General features: G+C 41.1%; 3 protein-coding genes across 4 annotated transcripts in view; 1 reads left to right on the top strand and 2 right to left on the bottom strand.

Moving 5' to 3' along the window:
• Positions 1-1,672: 1,672 nt before the first annotated feature.
• Positions 1,673-2,488, bottom strand: lrrc10 (leucine rich repeat containing 10; the record flags this gene model as incomplete). Its single annotated transcript, XM_080736988.1, has 1 exon — positions 1,673-2,488. One exon carries the CDS (start codon positions 2,486-2,488, stop codon positions 1,673-1,675), a length of 816 nt encoding a protein of 271 aa, XP_080593114.1.
• Positions 2,489-6,179: 3,691 nt separating this feature from the next.
• Positions 6,180-16,452, top strand: cnot2 (CCR4-NOT transcription complex, subunit 2). The gene is made up of 15 exons (XM_080737435.1): positions 6,180-6,229; positions 7,449-7,577; positions 7,701-7,776; positions 7,956-8,103; positions 8,685-8,870; positions 9,896-9,975; positions 10,208-10,333; positions 10,919-11,043; positions 11,514-11,631; positions 12,334-12,490; positions 13,381-13,442; positions 13,833-13,882; positions 14,007-14,107; positions 14,402-14,546; positions 15,156-16,452. Exons 2-15 carry the CDS (start codon positions 7,461-7,463, stop codon positions 15,240-15,242), a joined length of 1,578 nt encoding a protein of 525 aa, XP_080593561.1. The 5' UTR covers positions 6,180-6,229; positions 7,449-7,460; the 3' UTR covers positions 15,243-16,452.
• Positions 16,453-16,990: 538 nt separating this feature from the next.
• Positions 16,991-26,314, bottom strand: part of washc4 (WASH complex subunit 4) — a 32,349-nt gene continuing 23,025 nt past the window's right edge. The window contains exons 27-33 of one of the 2 annotated variants that reach the window (XM_080737431.1): positions 25,213-25,279; positions 24,484-24,570; positions 23,876-24,023; positions 22,717-22,813; positions 21,844-22,040; positions 20,830-20,926; positions 16,991-19,047 (exon numbers count right to left, since the gene is read on the bottom strand). In XM_080737431.1, coding sequence (XP_080593557.1) covers positions 18,983-19,047; positions 20,830-20,926; positions 21,844-22,040; positions 22,717-22,813; positions 23,876-24,023; positions 24,484-24,570; positions 25,213-25,279 — 758 coding nt within the window. In that variant the 3' untranslated portion in view covers positions 16,991-18,982. The remainder of the gene's footprint in view (positions 19,048-20,829; positions 20,927-21,843; positions 22,041-22,716; positions 22,814-23,875; positions 24,024-24,483; positions 24,571-25,212; positions 25,280-26,314) is intronic. The other variant, XM_080737432.1, reaches the window with a different exon arrangement.

The raw sequence follows: 26,314 nt of genomic DNA, 5'->3' as shown, positions 1-26,314 counted from the left end.
CTGACACTGTGGTTCTATGGGTTTGCCGCTCTGACGTCACGCTCTGGCTTCACTGTGATGTCACACTAACAGAATCCCTTTTATGCCCATATATGGAGTTCCCTGATGTCATCAATATTAAGCCCATATCTAACAGGACTTCATATGGGAATGCCCATATATAGTATGGGGACCAAATCGACCACATACCACACTAACAGAAACAGTATTCTACAGACAGGGATCTCCATGTATGGGCATAAAAGGGTATGATGTCAGATGTCATAGACATCATAGGACTTTCATATCTATACTATAATTTAGCGAATGTCTGAGTGTCTGTCTGAGTGAGTGTCTGTCTGTCTCAGCGTTTCTCCTCGGTGGCTGGAGCAATTGATCTGAAATCGCATCACCATCAGCATATGAACACACCTGACATAACTGTGAAGCCCGTTTGTCACTTTCACGAATCGTATGCTGTATAATAGCATTTTTATGGTGTATCTATATCTATTTAGCCTACAGTACCTTTTGTGACCACACCATGTTAAGGGAGGGGCGCTGTTGTTCAGGCCATGCACAATCACACACAAACCCACACACACACATACACACACACACACACACACACACACACACACACACACACACACACACACACAGGGGGGGGGGGGGGGGGGGTGTGCAGGCGGGCAGGTGGGCGGGGGGGGTTCTGGCCCTGTTACAGATGTTGTCCAAAATCATGCAGATCGGTACACAGTATCTCTGTAGCCGTTAAATGGAACGGGTATTTACATTGATGCTCACATCCCATAATCCACACACTGCACATCATTTCGGAGCTCATATCTTTGAACGGGTAAGGGCTAGTAGTGAATAATTGAGTAAACATGTTTGGGCTCTCACAGCATAAATTATCTCCATATATGGGTACCAGGGGTCTCTATATATGGATAACTGGTCCGATATACATCACTGGTCAGATGGCCAAACATGGCACGACCCCGTCCTTTAGGCCCTGAGGCGTCTTATTAGAATTTATATTGTCCAATCTGATTTTAGGTCCTAACTATTAAATAGCAAAGCTATTCTAGCATATTAGGGGTTCATATTCAAAGCCATAAGCCCAGTCTATCAGATAAATTATGCATTGGTCTGGATATGGAGTGCACTGCTTGACTACAACTATTCATCATGTGTATTATTAAGTACTTAGCCTTGGCAGGTAGATATATATCTCTGAGGGTTAGGGTTAGGTTAGGCATAATTTAATCATTGTAATTAATTATCTTCCCTTTATTTTACTTTATTAAGAAAAGAAAAAGGGAGGAAGGTTGCCAGCTATTTACCAGTGTTGTGAATGTGATATGTAACAATATTTCTCAAATAAATGATTAATATGTTTGTTAATCGGTTAGGAAGTATCAAGTCAGCCCCTACTGACATATTGTACCATAGCTTACTAATAAAATAAAGTCAGCTTTGCTGCAAATAATAATTTGATAATCTATTATAGCTGATTAATACTTTGTTTTTAATCTTTCAACTCCGTGTCTTTTGGGGTTACCATATTTGGAACCAAATACCAACCGTCAAGGCTGCTTGTGTAACATGCTTTGACTAATAACAGCTTGCTGTTAAGTGTGCTTCTTGAGTGTCATCCTGTTCTGGCAGGTCAGTCAGTACATATGTTCTATTCCTCCTCAGTGGGAAGATCCTTGACCTCAGCAGAAGTCTCACTCACTGGCTTTGATCCATCATCGTCCTCTTCATCATCTGAGGTGCTTGCCCACCGCCCAACCCTTCTAACTCCTTCACCAACCACCGGAGCATTAACGCAGGGGTTATGGTCATATATGACAAGTTTCAGCCCCTGCAAGTGGGACAACACTGGAAATTGGCAAATTTTGTTACGGTCTACATCAATTACAGCTAGAAGGTGCATTTCCAGCAACACTGCTGGGAACTCACTTAGCTGGTTGCCAGCAAGCCAAATACTCCGTAGCTCCTCTAGCACTCCAAGTTCCCTTGGCAAACTACGTATCTGGTTATATCCCAAGTGAAGGGTCTTGAGATTGGGCAGTGAACAAACAACATGAGGGAACTCAGTGAAGCAGTTAGTCTCTAGCCACAAAGTATTAAGTTCTGTAAGCTCTCTCAATTCTCTTGGGAGGCTGTACAGTCTGTTGTTACCTAGGTAAAGGATATTGAGTTGTGGTAGTCTGCAAACTGCTGGAGGAAGCTTCTCAAAGCAGTTGAAGTCAAGGGCAAGCAGCTGCAGTTTCCGTAGGCCCTGAAGTTCAGCTGGTAAACTGCTAAGATTGTTGTTGCTCAGGTAGAGCTTCACCAGCTCATCAAAGGCACAGGCAGCAATTGGCAGCCGACGCAGCTGTAGCTTGCTCAGGTCCAGCGTACGATCTAAAGGCATTTCCTTCAAGTCCCCCGCTAAAAACAGGTGGAGTCGTTCTGAGGGGATGAAGGCAATGACACCTCTCAACACATTCCCCATCCTGCTCGTTCATAGATGCTCCACTGGTCACCTCCACAAGTTAACGTCGTCAGAATAAGGGAGTGCTGAGTGAAACTGTTGGGACGAGTTAAAACAATTAAAATGGTAGCCTTCAACACCCTTTTGAGGTCATCAGGAAGGATAAACACAAACATATTTTAAAAAGTGTAACATTGCAACTGAAACAATAACAGTGTGGCAAGTAAAATGCTTTACACCATGACTTTCTCAAAGCACTTAAAATAAGTCACATAAGAGGTTTAGTATAATAGCATCACCAATGAAATAACTGAAATATAATTGTATAATGAGTGTTTTTTACACGTTTGTATTACCGTATATTTTGACACTTTCTTTGGCAATGTAAACATATGTTTTCTCATGCTAATAAAGCTCATTTGAATTAAATTGAATTGAAAATTGAATAATACTTGCCTTCATTCCAGGTTCAGCAGTGATTGTCAGCTTCTCCCAAAGTATCCCATTTGTTTATTTAATTTAATGAGGTCTGTACACATAGTGGGACGTTGTTATATATTCCCTGTGCAGTCATCTCCCTATCTCACTGAGATTTGCTCTGACTCTCGAGTGATAACAACCACAAGCTGCTCTCTCCTCCCCATTTGTGCCTAATGACTTTGCCCCTACTTCTCAAACACGATAGAGGTGGACGAGGGAGACAGGGAGGGGTTGGGCGTGGGTTGCGGAGAGTGGAGAGTGCCATGGATCAGCATAAGAGGTGCTTTGTGATGAAAGAGCAGGGAGAGGGTCATCTACATTCCCCTCATACAGCTCTAGTGCCTTTATCAGAGCCACATATGGAGACCTCCAGTCTCAAACAACTTTCAATATTTGTCACTGGTCATATTGCAAGTGTCCTCCTTAGTGCTTTGTCAAGCATTAGACGGTTGCTTTGTAAGTGTGCCTTCCGAACAAGTAGGACATAAATTGCTTTTAAATGTTTGTTGCAATGAGTGGAAACTCAAAAAGTAGTCTCTCAAAAAAGTAAAGGGGCATATCAGTGGGATGGGTACATGCCAGGGTATGCCTGGGTTTTGTCAGCAGCAACACTTCTGAGGTCAACTTGTCTGAGGTTCTCACATGTAATCTGAATTATACTCCTCTGTGTAACTGTGTTGCTCAACAAAAATGACTGATCTTCAAGGGGAAAATGTGATGCTTTATAGTTGAGGTGAATTGTGGATTTTAACACTAGTCTAACATAATACCCTGTCATTCAAAACATTTAGTTGTGGAAGAATGTCACATAGTCTACATACAGTAGTACAGAGACATGTCTCCTAAATTTGAATTCTATTTTCTGATTATTTTTGGTGGATGATATATTCCAGAACTAACAGTACTGTCATATCACTCCTCTATAGTTAGTTCACTCAGAGGTGTGATTTAACTATGCTATCTTGTGTGCCTTCATTAGAGCTATTTTCTAACCAGATAAAACTAGGCAGGAATTTCATTTTTCTTATCGGAGGGGGCACTGGCTTGCCTCCCCTACTCTGTTTCTATTCACTGATGGTCTTTTTTTAGCACACACCCTCCTGCTCGTCCACTTACTGCTTGGAGCCCTCTGAATTGTGACAAGAGTGTTCAAAGATGAGCATAGAAAGTGCCATATTGATGATGCCATCATGAACATAATGACCATATACTTTATCCCATTCTTTAAAACATTTGTGGCTATGGTTGACTGGTTGAAGTGTTCACTTCAAGGGAGATGGTGGGACCATAAGTGTCCATGAAAGGCAGTTGTGAACTCTGTCTCCCTGTCAACTGTGGTTGAACACAATGTACCTGCCTGTTTCAAATCATCCACTTACTTTATGTGGATGATATTATCCTCCTAGCAGAGTCAGAAGATAATCTGCGGAAGATGCTAAATATTGTTAATCTCTGGTGCTCTAAATGGAGGCTTATGATGATCAACCAGAGTAAAAAACAGATTATGCATTTCAGGGGGGGAAAAACTGTACTGTAAAATCTCAGCAGATTTTATTTTATTTATAGAGCTATTTGGAGCCTTGCCTATATGGAATATACTGATTCCTACATCTACTTGAGCTTTACTTTGAATGAATTAATGCCCTATGCCTATGAAGTAGGGATTGGAATGCTGGCAGACTCCGTTGGGAGAACTGTAGGGGCAATAATCGTTAAAATTAAGTTTTGTAAAGCCATAGGCTCGTCCACATACTCACAGCTCCATGAATCATATTAAGTAGCCTTGGGAAACAACAAGCCATGGGTCCCAAGATAGGTCAGGAGCATGACCTCTGGAGTATATCTTCATAACATACTTTTCTGTAATGTTACGTATATAGGCTGAAACTAAATGTTTCCTTTAAGAAATGGTCAAATGATCATGAAGGATTTACAAAACATTGATCATTTGCTAAGGGATTAATTAGCCTAATACTGCCAATAGTTTTTAATTGTGGCTTATGGAATAACACAAAACACACGCGCACACACACGCACTCACACGCACACACACACACACACACACGCACGCACGCACGCACGCACATGCACACTCACACGCACGCACGCACGCACACACACACACACACACACACACACACACACACACACACACACACACGCACAGGCTACAGGATGTATTCTTGTCTATAATGCTTCTACCAAACACAAACACATATGAGTAACAGACAGTTGTTTACAGAAGTTGGATTCGTAGTCATGATTTGCTTAACAAAGCATTTTGATTGAGTGCTATATAGGCCTAGTTACTCTCTGATCAACCTTTTCAGGCAGCGACCCCCGAAATAATCATATTTTAACTGGAGACCCCCCCATCCTGACGAGCACTAAGAGTTGTGGCATTACATTTTGTATAACATGGTTCTATTGTGAACATAGCAGATCTACATGTTCACAACGCCTTGCAACTGTAGATCTTCTATTTTCAAGTTCTGCCTCTAATATTTGACAATTTGGCTAATGTTTAATTTGTCATTTTAGAGGTATTTAAATTGACACTAGAAATGTGCATATACCCTCTATACACTTAAACTTTGTGTTGGTGTGTTTATTTTTGAGAGAGAAAACAATGATGCATATTAAGTTAATCCTCTGGGGACCCACAGGTTGAGAACCACTGCTGTAAAGCATAGGTTCTCCTTATGGGTCTGTAACTCAGAGAGTGTAGGCCTACATGGGTCCATTTGTACATTCTCAGAGTTAAATTAACATTTATTTTACAAATAAAATTGGGGTCCCAGAGATAGAAATGCCATTAAATGGGGGTCTGCATAGTCTAATAATGCATGTCAAACTGGGGGTCCCACAGCTAGAGCTGTAAAAATCTTCTCGGATGGGGGTCCCTGGCATGTGTTTTGAAATGGGCTTATGGGGGCCTGTAATAAGTGTCAATTTGGGGGTCCCTGAAATGAGAAAGTTTGAGAAAAACAGTTTTAGGCTAAAAAATACATTTAAATTAAAATCCAGAGTGCTCATTTAACTCCGAGGGTGTTCAGTTTTTTGTACACCAGTCAGTCACCCATGGATACACGAGCACTCAGGATTTTTTTCATTTTTCACAGCTCATACTACGCGTTGTTTACATTTTGCATACGGAAATGGTCACAGCAGCAGGTTGGAAGGTCAGAGGGTAAAGGCTATACTCCTTTTCCCATTGCTGAAACACACACATCTCAGCCATCTTGGATCTAAACAGACGAGAGAAGAGTGTAAATTGATGCGGTGAGGGGGGCTTATTATCTATAAACTCATATAACAACATTAAAAAAACAAATCTGGGTCTCATGGAGGGAGGGGGGGCGGGGGGATCTTTACTTTGAAGATGCAGGAGGAGCGGATGATGATGATCGCTCCACCATGCAATGCATTGCAGCCAACAGGGCTCTCTCTCTCTCTCTCTGGCTGCAATGCAATGCATGGTTGGTTGGATCTCGAGCCCTATCTAAACTAAACACCAGCCCCCTCCTCCTGCTTCTCTCCGGGCTCCGCTCTGCAAAGCAACGCCGAGCGCGAGACTCAAAAACCCGGTGTTTTAGTTTAGCCGAGCCGTCGACGCGGTGGTTCACACGGAGGGCCCGGTGGCGTCAGTTCAGAAAAAGCTAAGGTATGGCAACATGACTGGTGTCTTGGGCGCGCGTGCAAGACACCAGTCATGTTGCCATACCTTAGCAACAGGCATGATGAATTTATCTTAAGAAGTACATTTTCCCCCTGTTAAGGTATGGCAGCTGCCATACCGTGCCATACCAAAATTGACGCCTCTGCTGGAGGCCCCCACCGAACTTTTATCGGACCCACCACCACCGGCGCTAGTTGTGTTAGCACTGCCTGCAGTAGCACGTAGCAACCCCGCTCCAAGGCTCTCTGTGTGTGTGGGGGGCTGTCTTAAACTAGTTACCATAGCATAGGCACGGTACGGAACCTATTTTCTTTTAAAATATATATATCGCAGGAGCAACAAATGCTCCTGCACCGAGGAAGGGAGGGAGCCCTGGGCTCGGCTGCAGCTAATATTAGGGCTAGCTGCTGCTGCTGCTGCTGCTGGGCTAAAAGACAGGAGCTCCCCCTTCATCTGTTTAGCCTAACTGCTAATAATGTTAGCTTGGTAGCAGAGAGAGTTGTAGTACATTGAATTGAATTGACTGTCTTGACAGTTTGTGTCATAAATATGGCTATTTGGACCAGCTTGTCTACATGATGTGTCAGTCGTTTAGTTACATTCGCCTTAAGTTGCACAAAGAGTTGATTAGTTTGAAAGCTGCTTGGAGTTATATTTGGCACACATGGCTGGTGGGATAGTCCACTTGCAGAGGAGTGTATGCTCTAGTCTACGCTGTAAAACAATTGGGTGTTCATTTAACGTGCAAATCCATTTGAGAGAGTTGCATCACTGAGTTTAATTTGACTATTTGTGCTGTTCTTTTGATGTTGTCTTTTCCAGGTGACAAAAGGCATGTTCGGTTCTAGAAAGAAGTTTGTAGAGTTTGTCGAGGTAGTCGATAACGACTTTCCTGATGAAAGCATGTACTACAGCCAGCCGTCGATGTTCACACATCGGTCGGACAAAGACGTGAGTTTTTGTTCTTTTGCATCAATGTTCGGCATTCACAACAGGAGGGGGTATTCCCTGTGGTCCCTCACTCACTCACTCACTCACTCACTCTCTCTTTCTCTCTCTCTGTTGACTTAACAGATGTTGTCATCTCCATCACCATCGTCGTCAGGGCAACTGTCACAGCTTGGTGCAAGCTTGTACGGTGGCCCACAAAGTAAGCAAAGTTTAGACCCTATTTCCATCTTGACGGATATGGATTGATCATACTATAATGTGTTTGATATATATTTTCCTGATGTGGTTGATGCAGATATGGCAGTGGTCACACAACTTCTCTTCTCTCGCCTCCATTTCTCCCTCATCCCTCTCCTCCTGTCTGTCCTCTCTTCTCAGGTGCACTTGGCTTCTCGATACGGGGCATGGGCAACAGTACGCCTCAGTTAAACCGCAATTTGACGCAAGGCAGCCAATTACCAAGTCATATCACTCCCACAACGGGTGTGCCCACCATGTCCCTCCATACCCCTCCATCGCCAAGCAGGTGTGTGTTAGGGTTTTGCATTTCATGCTGGCATGTATACAAGTGCTGAATACATACACGCACAAACAACATTGTATGACAGTTAACAGCTGTTAGGGTAACTTGAGGGCTCACCCCAAAGCACGCTTGCCCCCATTTCTTTGCTGATCAGCGGTTCTTGTATTCTTGTATTATTTATTTTTTAGGTTTTACAGCGGTTTAAGTTTAGGAACAAGGTTAGGTTTTGGCACAGTTTTACTGATGTTAGGTTTACGAATACCAGGTGAATACCGGACGGATTTGCCCCTCGGGGCGACTGTGTTTTGGGGAGACCATTTTGGTTTTCATTGTTAAGGCCAGTCCATATTCTCTCTGAAACCGAACTTTTCGTCAGAAAGTCTTGACTTTCCGACGTGCAGCTTTCCGAACTCTTAATTCAGGTTAATGCTTTTCAGAAGTTGCGAGTGACGTCATTTTGTAGTTGAACCGGACCTTTCCGACGAAGAGTTCAGTGTTGGAGAGAGTATGGACTGGCATTTAGACATGCTATAATGGGGGGAAAAAACGAATTCAACCTACTGAATAAGACCATGCTTCAATAGGGGGGCGTTGCCCATGAACACGAGGAACATGCTAAACCACTCGCAGGTTGGCCAAAGCATTGGGATGGGTGGCAGCAGGACCAACAGCATGGGGAGCTCTGGGCTGGGAAGCCCCAACCGCAGCTCACCCAGCATCATCTGTATGCCCAAGCAACAACCAGCACGCCAGCCCTTCACCATAAACAGGTAGGCGTGTCACAATAGTTTAAAGTTGTCAAATATGTCAGTAATTTCTTTGTATATTTAGGTTATGTGTCATGTGTCATGTCTACCATGTGCAACTTCAAAGCCAATAAGCCATACAGAAATGTAATTGTCAACGACAAATACTCAATTAAATAGTTAATCGTCATGTAAAATGTCATAATCGTGACAGCCCTAAAACAGGTAGACTCGTCCTCGTGTACATGAATACACATACTTTTGTGTCAGTACTCAGTACTGAACTCTGTCAATCTAAAATACACCATTCAGGAGGGGATTTTGTATTATTATTATCATCACTATTATTGTTATTACAAAACTCTGATTTGATCATTCCATTTCAAAACTAGTCTGGAAATGATCATATTTGATATTTTTCTGACTGAGATGAAACATTTATTTTATAAGCAAGACCTGGTCAAGTGGCCATGGTGTCAGCCAATTTAAAACACATCACATGACATCACAAATCACAACACAATAAAATAATACTTATGCAACATTATCTACAAATAAATTCCATGGTGAAACATAAAAACAATTATTACAGTTAGAAAATGCACTTTCAACCCAGATCTGTAAAATCTAAAGAGCAAGTCATAGGCTTTGGCTTCACCCATAATAATTTCATACTGTGAAAAATATTGCATAAGGTAACACATTTTGCAATATTTGATATGATCACCTGCTTGGCCATAGCAGACCAATAATCAAAACTAAATGCCACTGCACAGCGAACTATCTGTGAGGGACCTTAACAAAAACAAACATAGTCACCGCGGTTTCTGTTTTGATCAAATAAAAATTTTTTTTTTCATCTTTGTGACTAAATAATGGGAGAAACAAATGATTACCGTGGTATTGGTTTGTCGTTCTCACTCAGGCCCGGGCTGCTGCTGCTGATCTATAATTATGGTATCTCTTGGCAAGGCTAGAGAACAAAACAGCACAAGCTAATGTGCTGTTTTTTGTTGTTGTTAAATTTGGGTTTTTCCCACCATCTGCAGCATGTCAGGGTTTGGAATGAACCGCAATCAGGCTTTTGGGATGAACAACTCTATATCGAGCAACATCTTCAATGGCACAGGTTTTTATATTAATTTCTATTACAGCCTCATTTGTTTTGTCTGGTTACGTACTTTCATTTAGTTACTAATCGTTAACATGTCAATTATGTGGTATGACTTATGTGATTGCTTTGTTCTGCACAGCACTCTGTTAGTGTTTTTATGGAGCTCCAAAAAATATCACTATTTTCTTAGCAGCAACAACATGAAAACTCTGGCATGTTCTTATTACAAGCTTTTCAATCCTTACAGATGGAAGTGAAAATGTAACGGGACTGGATTTGTCGGACTTCCCTGCATTAGCGGACAGGAGTCGGAGAGAAGGGAGCGGAAACCCAACACCACTGCTCAACCCACTAGCTGGAAGGGCTCCATACGGTAAGTTGTTAGGGTAGTTCAAAGTTCAAAGAAATGCACGCCTATTTTCTTTGTTTGCTAGCACAACTCTTAACTTTGTCCAAAACTATTAAAGCCAAGAATGACCAGTCCCTTACAGTTACCAAAGAGCAAAACATACTATTTAATAACTCCACTAACAGCTCGTGCATAATCTTCTAAAGACAAACAATGTCTGTAAGCGGAAAATGCCCATATTTCACCATAATGTTGTGCAAATCAACTTTTTTCAGACATGTACAAGGTACTTTTGTTTTCCTTATATTCATTTGGAATTCAGCTTATTTACTGCCAGGCAGCTTACCACCATTAGACTACCTGACACGCCATTCTGATTTAGTGTTGTCTGGCCACTATTGACAGTCCATGGCCCACAATCGGCTGTATGATTTGCTGTGTGTCCTGTATTATTTATTGTAGTCAGCCGTTAGTCAGGTCCAATCTAGGGATGATGGTGATTGGATAGTTAGCCACAAATTGGAATGATACTAAAACGATTCAGGGGAAGACAAGAAAAAAGGTTTCTCATCACACTTTGTAAAATCTCATCTTAACCTTTTTCATTAGTTGGCATGGTGACCAAACCCTCAAATGAACAGACACAGGATTTCTCCATCCACAACGAGGATTTCCCTGCACTGCCTGGCCCCAACTACAAGGACCCTTCGTTGAACAACGATGACAGTAAAACCGTAAGATTGCCATTATTACCTCTATTGACAATGTCTTGTGTAGGGCTGTCACGATTATTATTACGTTTTTGTCGTTGACAATTACATTTCTGTTTGGCTTTGAAGTTGCACATGGCAGATATGACACGTATGCTAAATATACAAAGAAATTACTTGCGTATTTGACAACTTTATACTTAAAAAAGAACATTGATAGTGGAAATAGCCGATCTACAAGCTCACAACGTGTCGCGTCGCGTTGTGAGCTTGTAGACCTGCTATTTCCACTATTTTGAAATGTTTGAAAAATGAAAATCTTTCAACATGGAAACGATTATGACGATTATGACAAAATAATTGCGATTATGTAAAATAATTGCGATAGACCATTATGTAATTATTGTGACAGGCATAGTAATGTATGGAGGGGCTAATGTAATGGCTCTTGATAGTAAATATGCTGATTTGACTCTTCGTCTGGTCTCTTTCAGAACCTAAATTCCACTGGCAAGAGCACATCCAATGCAGATGGGCCCAAGTTCCCTGGGGACAAGACAATTTCAGCACAGAACAACAACTTGAAGAAAGGGATCCAGGTGTTACCTGATGGTGAGATCTCGTCGACCCAGGTCTATGCTTCCTTTTGGGGGCGGAGAAGGAGGGTATATGTATATACGTACATTGCATTAGTTCCAGTAAGGTTACTAAAATAATATGCTCTATATATGATTAATAGACCCTGAATGATACAGAATATGACTCCAAAATAGGTTTGTGCATGTACCATTCTTTCTTTCTTTGATGTGTACTGAAGTGAATTATATTATGATGTAGCAGTGAATACTTTGTGTTGCCAGATTGAGTTTGAACACTGAGAACAAGTTGTAGATGAGGTTAGAATGTAGGGAGTAGCTAAAGGTTGAAGGTCACACAGCTGCCAGCAGAAGACTGGGCCTTTGTTTTACGATTCACACAGCTTAGTAGAGGATATCAAATGTTTTATTGTTTTTGTTTAGCAAGTATAAGCAGACCGTCAGGGAGAGGGAGGCAGTCTGTCTGTGTGCTTTGCTGGTGTAGGATGTGATTTGTACGTTGTGTGACTGTTATAGTGCTGTAAAATAAATATTTTCTATTATCTTTTAACATCGTATCCGAGTCAAGGTTTGCTGATCTTTTGAGTTTCAGTTCCGCTGTAGACTCTTAGACGAGTCCATACATTAAGTAAGGATGTCCCCGCCAGTACACGCCTATAGCCAGATTTCAAACGCTTTCTCATTATTGTGAAGTCTAAAATGTATCTCATACCTGTAGGTCGGGTGACGAACATTCCTTTGGGAATGGTGACGGACCAGTTTGGGATGATTGGATTGCTGACATTCATTCGGGCGGCAGAGACGGATCCTGGAATGGTCCATTTGGCACTGGGAAGTGACCTTACAACACTGGGACTGAACCTCAACTCACCTGAGTAAGTTAACTGGCCTAAAAAAAAATTGTGAAGGCCGTAATCAGTCATGTCAGTGGTACATTGATCAGATTTAGGGCCCCAGGCCCAGATACAGTATGAAATGTCTGAACCCTCCTTAAAGGTTTTCATTTTCTTGTGACCTCTCGGGGCTCTTTGTGTGCGAGTGTTATGAATGATACATGAAAATATCTCATCCACCCCTTGGTGAGTTATTTAAACTCTATAAGAAACAAGCATATCAATATCAATCCAATACATTTCTCCTTGGAGGTTTTCTACCTGCTGAGAAATTTAGATCAAGTAGTAGTAGGACACCTACTGGCTGACAAGTAGTACTGCCTGAACTGCATAAGCTCCATATATCCCATGGCCAAGCTAGGATTCCTGGGAAGAGTGGTCGAATTTTGTCTGGGAGGCGCTTTTTCTCGTGTAGGATATGAAACTTGGTGATTGCAGCTTAAACATCAGAATATCCGTCTCCACACTTACCGTATGATCCATTATCATAAATATGCTAGGCCTACATGAAACTAAGTCAGAAACTAATACTGAACATGATGTGTGTTGCTACACATCCCCCTTTTCTGTCTTTTCAAACATGAAGAGTAGTTCTTCCATTATGAGTCATAGTCTGTGCGCTTTGCAGCTGCCATTCCCCAACAAAGGGGGGGAAAATGCTGGGTCAGTCAGTTTAACATTAACCTTGGATAAACAAGAGTTGAACAACAATCCCTTTCCAATCTAGTTTAAAACCAGGTGGACCATTTAATATCACTCCACTTGACTTTCTATGTGATCCTTTCTGACATTATTTGTTTTGTAGATATCTATTTTTCTTTGCACTGTAGATTATGCAGATGTATAAAAAGAATATGACTCTTTCCTAACAGAAATTTGTACCCCAAGTTTGCTTCTCCTTGGGCATCAGCACCTTGTCGACCTCAAGATATTGGTAAGACATCAACTGGAACTATGTGGACGAGTGTATTTTATTCCACTTTTAGCCTGGATATGGCAGCCCTAATTTAAACACTATCATGCTGTGTCAGGCACTCACTGGCATGGATCGGATGCAAAGATCATCTTGTAATATGAGTGCTTTTAAAGAGCAGGAGAGACATGATATTGCTATAGCAGCGATTGCTTTCTGAACATATAGCTTTAACCTTTTTACAAAAAAACAAAACAAAACAACCGTTTGTTTTAACCATAAAATAATCACTTGCACTACCTTTAATGAAAGCCACAGAATACCAAAGGTTTACAGAACCTTTTACAGAAAACTACAGTATTTTCAGGACTCATAACTTAATTGTCTGCTGGTCTTCCTCTTGTCTTTCAGACTTCCATGTTCCTTCAGAGTATTTAACAAACATTCACATAAGGGACAAGGTATGTTGAACCATCTGAACAGTGTCACAATTAAGCTGTAATATTTGTGTAGCATATATATAGTTGTCAATTGATCAATATCGTTAATTCTCTATATTCATCTCCTATCCTGTCTTGTCTTAAGTTGGCTGCAATCAAACTAGCTCGATATGGTGAAGACCTGCTATTCTACCTGTACTACATGAATGGTGGAGACCTGCTACAGCTTCTGTCTGCAGTAGAGCTGTAAGTTTGTGTGAGACAGTAGTAGTAGTAATAATAATAATACACTTTCATAGCACTTTTCATGCATGAAAATGCACCCCAAAGGGCTATACAATAGAGTACAAAAGAAAAAAGGAACGCGTCAAAAGAGATGAGAAGCAAAAACTGCAAATTACTGTACGATGCAAAAAAAAAAAAAAGAATTGTTAGTCCATGCTTTGCATATTCAAGTCACTTTCGAATGGCAAGTCAAATTGGGTCCCTTTCTTTTTGCTTTCTCTCTGCCCTTTTCATCTGCCTCCTTTTGTTTTCTAGCTTTAACCGGGACTGGCGGTACCACAAGGAGGAGCGGGTTTGGATCACAAGGGCACCCGGCATGGAGCCGACGCTAAAGACCAATGCATACGAGAGGGGAACTTACTACTTCTTCGATTGTCTTAACTGGAGGAAGGTGGCCAAGGTAGAGATTTGTTTGTCAGACTTTGGCATTGCAAGCTATCAAAATGAATAGGGAATGACTAGGCATTTAATTTGCAACAGAAACCTACGATATTGCCGTTACGATGGATGATGATAATGAGATGCCCACGATATCTAATGACATTATCCCCGTTATCAATTATGTTACACTACTAAATGCATGCATTTTTTTTATCCCTGTGCGATTGAGTTGCCTTTTCCTGTGTGCTGCAGCGCCGCTGCTGCTGTCTGTCTGCTACTGAGTGTGGGCTTGTGTTGTTGATTGCTGGAGCAGCTCTAGGCTCATTCGGTTTTCAGGTTATAGCCTGATTTATACTTGATTGCACACTAGTGTCTTCTAGATCAGTTATTGGTTAAAGAAACTCAATTGCGCCACTCAGTGGCTGTTTTTATCATTTTTTTACAATTTACATTTTGGACAATATCATAAAACTATTTGTCTTACTGAAATTGTGACTATGGAACAATATATCGAACAAGCTTAACGCCAAGTCCCACTTCAATAGCTGAACCAGTAGGAAATGTTTTCATGTTCTTACATGTTTGAGCTCAAGCTAACTGAAGTTCTTCTTCTCCGTTCCATGAACAGGAATTTCACCTGGAATACGACAAGCTGGAAGAGAGGCCTCATGTGCCGACAACATTCAACTACAACCCAGCCCAGCAGGCCTTCTAAGGCCCAGACCTGTCCCCGAGAACTACAGCTGTCCCAGGAAAATGGCCCTGGCCCCAGGGAGGGCGGTCTAAACATCTTGGGTTTTATTCCTTCAGGATTTGTTTAATTGACTGCAGGGTGGGGGCTTTGCCGCCATACAAGAGAACGAAATTGCCCTGCCTTTTTCTAAATTGCGTGCTGCCCAAAAACACAAACACTTGTTCTGTTTTTATTCCTTGTTTTCCTCATTTTTTTGTTATCGTTTCAAGCAGGGTCTGTGTTTTGTTTACGTCTCTTGAAATCTGAAGCCTGTAATGTCCCAGGCAGAAGGACTTGACAATGTGAAACACTTGAAGGGTTTACGCCTGTTTTTCCAAAAGGTGTTAGGAACAGAAAAATTCTATGCTGGCAACGTACCATCCTCAGAGGCAAATGAGTGAAAGGGCATACGAAAATGCGATGTTTATTGTTGCACTATATTTAGTAATAAAAGAACACAAAATGTGTTTGTGTTTTTTCATGTCAACACTCCCTATTACTTTGGAACTACGACAGCCTATCCACATGCATCCTATTTCATCTCACCTGTTTTTTTTTTCTTTTGTTTTTTTTTTAGTTCCACAATCTTTATGAATCTTCACATCCTCTTTCTACACTCTGATTTCTGTGACAAATGTGGGTGTAGATCAGAGACTTTTAGTTGCCACAATGTGTGGACAAGGCCTTACGAGAGGTTCTTTACCACGTTTTCAATTGCTCCAGAGCAAGCAAAACACTTTCCAGTCTTTGTTACAATTTTGTAATAAATGTGTACATTTTTTTTAGTTTCTTGGCATCACATGAATGAATATATGTATGTACGAATGTGTATATATGATTGCTACATATATATATATATATATATGTATGTGTGTATATATATATGACATCTATTTTGGAGGAAATTTTGCCCTGCCTTGTACCTCGTTTTTAGGGGGTGAGCATGGATGCAATATGGATATAATGGGACATTTCTGGATCTGCTGGACAGGGTGTCACTCAGTGATGTGGGCACTTATAAACACAATAATTTGAAAACAAAGGCCAAGCAAGGAAAAGCCTGATTCTCAGCAACAACCAAGGACATCATCCCTCAAAGAGTCCAAAGTGGACATGTCGATGGACATATTGCAATCTAAGCTGTTTAAACAGCTGTGTTTCATAGGAAAAGTGAATAATTTGGAGAAGAAGAAAAAAAAGGAATCCAGACCAATCTTGTATTTTCTGAAGTTAAAAGCTTTTCTTTGTATTAAAGCAGAAAAGGCTTTCCTGAATCTGTCTCATATCTTAATGTTAAGTGCACGTGTCAATGATAATTATGATTTAATATGGTGACACCGTTATGTTACACAAATAGTGTAAAACATACCATGTGACTCTTAATGTGAAAAAGACCTTTAGTAATGGCAAGTTAACTGCAAATGTGTTAGTCTAGAAACGAGCGACATCAGCGGCCTCTGGGTTGGCTTGGAGTGGTGGAAAGTAACTTAGTACATTTACTTTACTGGAGTATTTCAAATTAATACTTTTACTTCTACTCCACTACATCTCAGGGGCAAATATTGTGCTTTTACCACAATTAGATTTTGATTACAAAACATACACTACATTAACTATACATACTTACTTTGGCTTTTTGAAAATCTATAAGCTTGCTTCCAGATCCACTCACTTCACATTTTTGTACATTTTGAACACTGGGATGGGACATTCTACATTGAAAGTGCATGTTACATTGAAAGTGCATGTTTTATTGGTCTTTTAATGTTTACAAAGTGCTTTTTACAGAAAAGCAAATTGACAGATAGGAAAATGATAAAATTTAGGTTTCAAGATGTACCATTGACAAATGGAAAAAAAAGCTAAAGAGAAATATTGAAGATGTATTAATTATTGTTTGACACACATTTTGACAATGCAATTCGTTATTAATAGTGATGCAAAACCATTTCATTTCTGTCTGCAATGTTCTCCACCAGAGGGTGCTGAAAAATACATTTGAAGAGGAAAAGCAGATATCCAAACCCCACATACATCTTAATCACAAATAGCATATAATGCCATTTTAAAAGCGAAAATAGCCTCTCACAATATTGAGTTTGTAGATCGGCCATTTTTGCCATATTGTTAAGTTTTGAAATGATAGAAACATTTTGAATTATCACCTATAATGACATGCCCAAATAGGGATGTTAAAGTGGTTAATGTGTCTAGTTTCTTTTGCATTCTGGATGGCAGATATAAATGCTGATCATTGAAACAGTACACAACGATCAACAAATCAAAAGGCACACATGCCTTAGAACAAATGGAAATTTGTTTTAAAATATCAACAGAAAATTGATATTTCTAGGGTACACAAATATGGCACTTCGACATTAAGATGATTATGCACCTTGAAAACATTCACACCTTGAAAACATTCACAAAGTCATACCAAACACCTACACACCTCGAGTGAGGTGTTGCTTCAAATCCAAGCTGCCATAAAAATCTTTTTATGAACAATCAAATAGTGATGAACTCAGACACAGTTGAAGACATACACAAATTTCAGTGCGCAACAAAGAAACAAGAGAAATGCTCATTATCCTGCAGTAAAATGTGACTAAAACACTTCAGAATTAAACCAAATTGTATCATTTTGCATAATTTCTCCATCAGAATATACACAGATACATGTAACTGAGAGCTCACAAAAAATACCCAGTGGGTTTACTCTGTTCAGAGTGAAGGTAAACAGTCCATTTGGAAGGCTCTCTATCAATCTACATATGTGACACAAAGGATTTATCCTTTACCATCCTCATACGTGTAGCAGATTATGTTTTGTACTGAAAGAAGCACGGTTCATATAAATGCAACGAAGTCTGAGAGCGTGTTTTATGTGAAGCTGGGAGGAGGGAAGGATCAGAACATTTCTGTGACAATGTTCTCAGCACACACATTCTGCCACTAAGCAAGATGACTGCTTTATGTTAAGCCTAGGGGTGGGTGATATGGAAAAATATAATATCACGATATTTTCCCAAGCTGTATCACGATACACGATCTTATCACGATTCTTTTTCACGTTGGTTTTTATGTTTATTTTTCAAGTTACTTGATAAACTAGACTCTCTGGGTTCCTTTTGGAAGGTCCGAATTGAACTTTACAAGTATGTAACTCTGACAGTATACAAATGAAACCAAATGGACCCGTAATTTGTATACTGTCAGAGTTAAGTGGAGACCTTGACATTTTAAAGTTTGAGAACTACTGATTTAGACCAAAATGCAGGTTTAAACTGAACTCTGCAATGAATCTCTGTATTAAGGAATCGTAACGATTAAACAGGCTCCCTCAAATGTATCACGATATATACAATACCTCTGAAAAGGCATATCGTGGAGACATTGTATCGTCTCAACGATAATTATCACCATATCGCCCACCCCTAGTTAAGCCTGAGTTAAAACTTAGTTACTCATGCATCAAAAATAGCATAAATACATGCTCATAACGTGTCGCAGCACAGCACGTAGTGAGCTTGTAGATACGCTTTTTACGCTGCGCAAACAAACGTCCTTCGTGTTGATGCTATGCAGATGTCGGTCTCTCTTTTTTTCTTCCCCACCAGACCAGGACTGGTCTCCACCTCTCCTCTCTGTTCGTTCCAGGTGGTTTCCTCTGTCCATTTCTGTTCAGTGCTGCTACATAAATGTCAGTGCGTCTCCAGTGGTCACTTTGAGGCAGGTTCGCCGGGGTTGGAGCCATCCGAAGAACCCTCCACTTTGGCAGCCTCTTCTGGGGGAGAAAAGAATGGTTGAAACATTCATTCTGCTATAGAGACACACGGGCGCCTACAAATTCACGCCCACAATTGAAACAGCGGCCCCACTTCGGGTAAGGGAGAACAGTGTACTGCAAGCCAGCCCATAGAAAGTCATTGCAATTCAACTGTGGTTAGCCTAATATTAAAATAATCCTACACAAACTGAAGACTATATTGATTTAAATAAAAATATGTTTCCAAATGTATGGACTGACTCTGCCAACATATCTTCTTGTTTTCTAAATACATGATGCGTGTCACATTTAATTTGCCACTTGAATGAGTTACCCATAATGTTAACAGAGCAGAGTGGAAACAGCAGAAAAAGAGTGCCGACTTTGAAGATCCCGACTTTTTCAACTACAGAGTGAATTCTCCAGGTTAGTATTAACCAAAAAATAACATGCAAGACTCTGTTTGGAAGAAGCAAGATGCCACTATGTCCCCAAATAAATAGCCTAATTATACATGAGAGACGAGCATATCTGGGTATTGAAAACCTCAAGGGATGCGTCCATGACGTGTGTACCATGCGACCACTTAAAGGAGCTATAGTCAACTTTTTCTTGAAAAACGGATGCTAAAATAAAAATAATGTTTCGAAAATATTTTATAAAAAAATAAGCTTCATATATGTGTTTCAATTAAAAAATGACCACAAAAAGCGTAAAATAATGATAAAATAATCATTTTGGCCCTTTGTTTACATTTACAGGGCCCGTACTTTGTTTACATCCTAGTCTGTAGACTAGGATGTACACCTACAATGAAAAAGTTGACTATAGCTCCTTTAAACTTAGATTTTCCAATGCTAGCACTTTTGACTCACTGATGAAGTATATTAAAGTATGTTGTAGGTAGTGTATCAAGATGACAGATATGCCACTTTAAAAAGGCCAAATTAAACTCATGGGACACTTTATTAGAACACACAAAAAAAAATCGCTACGGCCTCAGTAGTCAACCACTGAAATTATTTTATTTCACGATGCCTCTCATTGGGATTGCATTGGGAGCTGCAGTTCACCGTTCATCCTTACCCGAAGTGGGGTAAGGATTGTAGGCGCCCGTGTGTCTCTATAATGGGTCACCAATAGCCTGGTGGTAAAAGGTTCATAGCACACATCGGCTCTAATGTAGCCTGATCGCACGCCATGGGTTCCATTCCAGAGCCCGACGACCTTTGCTGCATGTCTCTCCCCTTCTCTCTCCCCCTGTTTCCTGTCATTACTTGGACCAGCAGAGTGCCGCGCAAGTACTGCGTTCGGCTTCGTAGGTAGATAGGTAGCTGTGTGTGTTTAAGCCCGTAGCCCAATCAGGGACCAGCATTTCTGGCAACGTCATCATTAACAGCCAATGAGGGACCAGCATTCCGGGTGATGCCAGTGGTGAGCGCACCTCATGATGCGCTCTGCTGGCACACAAGTAGGCCATACATGGCACCTCGACAGAGTGCAGTTCTAGTTTCAACTGCAGTTAAGCCCCAAAACATATATTATTATTCTCCAATACTGTGTAGGGCTGCAACTGTCGATTATCTTCTTAAAATATAGATTATATTGTTGACTAATATAATAATTGAGAAGCATTTGTTTTGTAAAAATTAAAATGACATAACAAATCAAACTTTGTAGGCGCCTGTGTGTATTTTATACTTTGTCGAGCAACAGAGTCATGCAAGAATTCTACAAACATGTCGCATGTTTTATGATTTTTGCCTACAATGTTATGCCCAAAATAGGAAACCATTTTACCTTTATCCTTCTTCTCCTGTATCTCCTCAGCTGCTGTCTTGTCTGCTCTGAAGAAGATGCGAGCGCTGCTCAGGGAGAAGTGCAGCAGCTCAAACTCCTGCAGGGTGGAGGGAGGACAGGTTCAATGGCACGCAATATGATAAGATACCTTCCATATTACACAGCAGAACAGCAGTGGTAATTCAACTCATCAGAGTGTAAAAGGTTGCCCGTTACCTGATCACTTTCAACATAGTGTCCCTGCTTTGTGTATGTCATTATATCCCTAAAACCTTTGTGTTTTGGCGTGCAAAACCATTGTTTAAAATAGGGATTCAGTTGTTAATGGACCTTACCAGTCAAAAGTTTAGACACAGCTCCTCACACACATTGAATAGAAACTGTGTCCAAACTTTTGACTGGTAGGGTATATAATAATAGTTTACTATGCAGCTGCTAAGAATAGATTTTGTTATCCTACTAGGTATCTTAGTTTCTCTGATGCACTAGATTCAGGGTTCCCACGGTCATGAAATTCCTGGAAATATTTTGAAATTAGAAAAATATTTTTCCAGTACTGGAAAAGTTTTGGAATTGATCAAGGGTCCTGAAAGGTCCTGGAAAAAATAGCTAAGCATTGTCTTTGGTTATTGATTTTGTTAATACCTCTGAAATGACAAATTAAACATTGGCCAATCAGGGTGGAGTGTCCCCAGTTAAAATATGATTATTTCGGGCGTCACAGCCTGAAAAGGTTGAGAACCACTGGCATACACTACCCGTGTTTGGGCATTGCGCATAGGAGTAAGCGACTTGTTATTGAGCTGAATTATTGTTATATAGTCCTGGAAATTGGGTTAAATATTCTGGAAATGTTTTGGAAATTAATTGGTAAAAATTTGTGGGAACCCTGTACATTGTTCTCTTTTCACTCGACTTATGTGACTATTTACCCAGTCAGTCATTTTGTTTTGTTGACCATTGGTTACTCTGATCTCGCTCTGGTGAGCCAAATGCCTTTAGAGGTGACAGCACCTGCAGGTAGATGTCTAGTCTCTTCTGCGTGAGGTTCATGGTCTGCAGCAGCTTCTCGTCCTGGTTGGTGGACTGGACGTTCTGCTCCTTGGCCACAGCGTTCATCTCCTTCATGTACTTGTCCCTGACGGCCTGGAACCAGTGCAGCGAGTCAAACTCCAGGTACTGGTCCAGCAGCTTCAGGATGTACGCCACGCCTGACGGGAGGGAGGGGGAATTGTGTATCATTATTTTATGCTATTGAAAAATAGCAGATATACAAGCTCACAGCGCGGCACCGAGTGCCGCGCTGCGAGCCTGTAGATCAGCTATTTTAGAAAAATCGTGAAAATTAGAATTTTGACCTGATTCTATAAGTGTCTTTTGAATCCTTCTAAGGTTTTTTGTGTCAGCAATCTGGCTAGCCGTCGTCAAAGAAAAGGTCCTTTTCACTTAACTGGAGCTCAATTAGTCTGTTCTTGAGAGACTACTATGTCAGTGGTTCTCAAACTTTTTCATGTGAAGGACCCCCAAAATGATATGAATTTGTCCACGGGCCCCCCATCTCAAAATATTTAGTTCCAGGGACCACCCAGAAGCAAAATTTGAGTTACAAACATTTGCTTTAAAAATACATATATTCAAAGATTTGCACACATTTTCATGACTTTTTCAAAAATAGCAGATCTACAAGCTTGCAGCGCGGCACTCGGTGCCGTGCTGCAAGCTTGTATATCTGCTATTTTTCAATAGTTAAAGCATTCAATAATTCTAGGCCTCAATGGGTTAAAACGTGATGAAAGGGAAGGAAGAGCATGAGTGCTTTACTAAGTACATCCGTGTTTGTGAAGCCACTCAAAATAAGAGTGGGATTTGTCACAGCTGCCCACTCACCCATGGCAAAGCCATCGTCCGTGAATGCTGCTCCGCCCTTATTCTTCTTGTTGAGTTTCTCTTTGCAGTTGATGGAATGCTCCACAAAGTTTACTGTCTGAAAAAAGAAAAAGAAAAAAGGTTCATGGTGCACGAAGGAATGAAATAGGGGGACTAAGTATTTATTGAGGCGAAGAATCTGGGTAGAGCACACTGCAGGTGATGCATTTCACTTTATGGAGTGAATCTGTGGAATGGACTGAGTGTGGAGGTACAACGAAGTCCAAATATGAATAACTTTAAGAAGGCATATAAAAAGATCATATTTAAGAGGTTTTTGGATGAGGAGGGGCTGTGCTGACCTACAGTATTGAGTATTGAGTCAAGTCATCCCTGTTCTGGGACTGGTGCTGGGTGGGGAGAGGAGGATCTGCAGACCTGTGAAGAGTTGCGGTATAGCCCAGCCTGTGGCTGTTTTCAGTTCAAGTGTTGAGTATCAACCGATTGGTTTTATTCATTTATTTCTGTTATTACGGCGGTTATTTGTATTGTTTTATTTTGCAGATGTTTGGGTTGTGTATCTTATTTTTTTTAAATTGTGATAATTATCAATGAATAGAGTTTGCATTGGCAAAAACGGGGTAGGAATTTATACGTTTACACTTCATATTTCTTTTCGAACATTCTTGTTACTATGCTTGTTCTTTCTGTTTTATATGTTGTTTTAATACATGTTCAAAATAAACAAATTCATCCATTATAATAATAATTTAGTCCCCAGTCCCCACTACCATGGGGTATTTTTGTCACTGTATATTTGCACATACAAGAAATGTGCCCTCTGCATGTACCTATTCTAACTATCAGGAGCAGTGTGCGCCATTAACACAGCACCCTGGGAGCAGTTAAGGTTTAAGTGTCTTGCTCAGGGACACATGAAGCATTTTAATGCTGGTGTCTGTATTGTTGTCACTATAGGTAGAAACTTGCTATTTGTGATACGACGAAGTATGAAGTCTATAGGGCTTAGGTGGTTCAGAAAGGGGCGAGGAACATGGAGAACAATAGCGTAAAATCAAATGAGCAAGAAGGAAATAATGTGTGTGTGTGTGTGTGTGTGTGTGTGTGTGTGTGTGTGTGTGTGTGTGTGTGTGTGTGTGTGCGCGTGTGAGACACTGACCAGCGGGGGTACAATCATGTAAAAGTTCCTCAAGTGCATGTTCTTGGCACTGCGAAATTCCGGCGCGAACACGTCCACCAGCATTTTAAAGTATTCTGTCCCTTCAGCAGAGTTGCTGGTCAAATCCCCAAGTACTGAGTCCAGGACACTGGTAGGAAGAGATGCAGGGTCAGTTTCAGAATAATAACAATGAACAAACAGCGTACATACATTGGCTAAATGCTGGCTAACCAACTTTTTAACCCTTAGGGTCGATTCATACTCCACTTTAAGAGCCTAATTTATTTCGGTTCGGCTCTGTCTAAACTATGATATGGCGCAATTCAGAGGATTGGGGGTGGCGGGTAATGTCATTAATTCGGCTCTGAATGACGCCATATCATAGTTTAGACAGAGCCGAACCGAAATAAATTAGGCTCTAAAAGTGGAGTATGAATCGACCCTTACTCCGCCCTTAAAAAAGGACCATACTGGGGTCAATACATATCTTATATACATTATGGGTCCATTTGGTTCCATTTGTACACTTTCACAGTTATGTGGGTCCGTGGCCTAATGCGTACCAAACTGGGGGTCAGACCCCTGAGTCATAAATGCCACAGTCATACCTGGCAGCTTTCTGGGTCTCTTCTGACAGACCCTCCTCCTTCACCAGCTCCTCGAAGTTTACAATGTCCTCCAAGTCAGGGACAAACCTAGAGATCAGAACACAGTAATATCTTACTGGTTAGACATTCTCTGGTAAAGACATGATTTAAATACATTTTTATAATTGTACAGAACAAACTGCAACCACTGTCGCCTTCCACAAATGTTTAGGTTTAGGCTAGAGATTAGTTTTTGGGGTCTCCCAATCAAGTCTCGCTTGAGGCTCAAATTTGGCCATCAAGTGTACTTCCCAATTCTTTTTTTTTTTTTTTTTATGACTCAATGTTTATTTTGTTTTTTATATTTTTCATAATAACATTCTTAAACCTGTTGCTGAAAGTTTGCATCTCTGGAAGTGGCCATTCAAATAACAGTAAGTAACTCATGTTATATATTGCTAACATCATGGCAGATTAAAAACTGACTGAAGCCCCAGAGTAAGTGCTGCTTGTGGCCACTAAGCGTCGCTATTGATCCGCACTTAAAACTTGCAAAGTAGTATTGCTTTAACCAACAGAAATTCCCAAAGGGCAGGGAGACAACAAACTATTATCGTCTACAAATCAGCTCTGGATGTTTCCCACATGGGAACATGATAGAAGATGTGATTGGGATTGGCTTTCAAAATCGTCAATGCGACTTTGCCCTCGATACCAGCATCTGAACACTACTACACGTGTACGGTGTACCTGATAGCACTGCTGCAGCAATGTAGTCCACCGGAACGGATCATCCTCACATAGCCCATGGCATTACCTGGGGAACATGGGAAAGCAGTGGTTTTTGCTTAAGGTTTCCTGAAAAAAGCATTCAGGACAATGCACACCAGCACTGAGGAGTTATCGACCACCGCGAGGAATCAGATGTGAAGTAATAGCAGTCGCACACTCACAGCCATGAGGCAAAGACTCCTGGCTAAGCCTAAACAGTCATCTTCTGTAATAAAACTGTATTTGCATCGTAGCTATGAGTGTGTGACAGCCTAGGCAGTAGGAGCGAGATCATTTAGCGACCTACAACTGGGTTGCAACCTGGTCGGTAGTTTTCACCGACTGGGTTGCTAAATCTACCGACTGGGTTGCTAAATCTACCGACTGGGTCGCTAAATCCACCGATTGGGTTGCTAAATCTACCGACTGGGTCGCTAAATCCACCGACTGGGTTGCTAAATCTACCGACTGGGTCGGTAAATCTACCGACTGGGTTGCTAAATCTACCGACTGGGTCGCTAAATCTACCGACTGGGTTGCTAAATCACCGACTGGGTTGCTAAATCTACCGACTGGTCGTTAATACCGACCAGGTCGCTAAATCTACCGACTGGGTTGCTAAATCACAGACTGGGTTGCTAAATCTACCGACTGGGTTGCTAAATCTACCGACTGGGTTGCTAAATCACCGACTGGGTTGCTAAATCTACCGACTGGGTTGCTAAATCTACCGACTGGGTCGCTAAATCACCGACTGGGTTGCTAAATCTACCGACTGGGTCGGGTTAATATATCACCGACTGGGTTGCTAAATCTACCGACTGGGTTGCTAAATCACCGACTGGGTTGCTAAATCTACCGACTGGGTTGCTAAATCTACCGACTGGGCCGACTGGGTCGCTAAATCACCGACTGGGTTGCTAAATCTACCGACTGGGTCGCTAAATCTACCGACGGTTAGGGTTAGGGTTTGGGTTAGGGTTAGGGTTAGGGTTAGGGTTTGGGTTAGGGTTAGGAGCCCGGTCGGTGGATAAGAGACCCTGTCGGTAGATTTAGCGACCCAGTCGGTAGATTTAGCGAC

Source organism: Nannobrachium achirus, assembly GCF_963921795.1.
Source record: "Nannobrachium achirus genome assembly, chromosome: 11".
NCBI lineage: Eukaryota > Metazoa > Chordata > Actinopteri > Myctophiformes > Myctophidae > Nannobrachium > Nannobrachium achirus.
The sequence above is the reverse complement of the archived record's forward strand: the minus strand, read 5'-3'. Positions and strand labels throughout refer to the sequence as shown.

What these genes read in the sequence shown, in the direction of transcription:
- cnot2 (XM_080737435.1), top strand. Translation starts at nt 7,461, where the DNA reads ATGTTCGGTTCTAGAAAGAAGTTTGTAGAGTTTGTCGAGGTAGTCGAT. An exon ending in ACATTCACATAAGGGACAAG is followed by an intron (nt 13,883 to 14,006) that starts GTATGTTGAACC and finishes TCTTGTCTTAAG; the next exon opens with TTGGCTGCAATCAAACTAGC. An exon ending in ACTGGAGGAAGGTGGCCAAG is followed by an intron (nt 14,547 to 15,155) that starts GTAGAGATTTGT and finishes TTCCATGAACAG; the next exon opens with GAATTTCACCTGGAATACGA.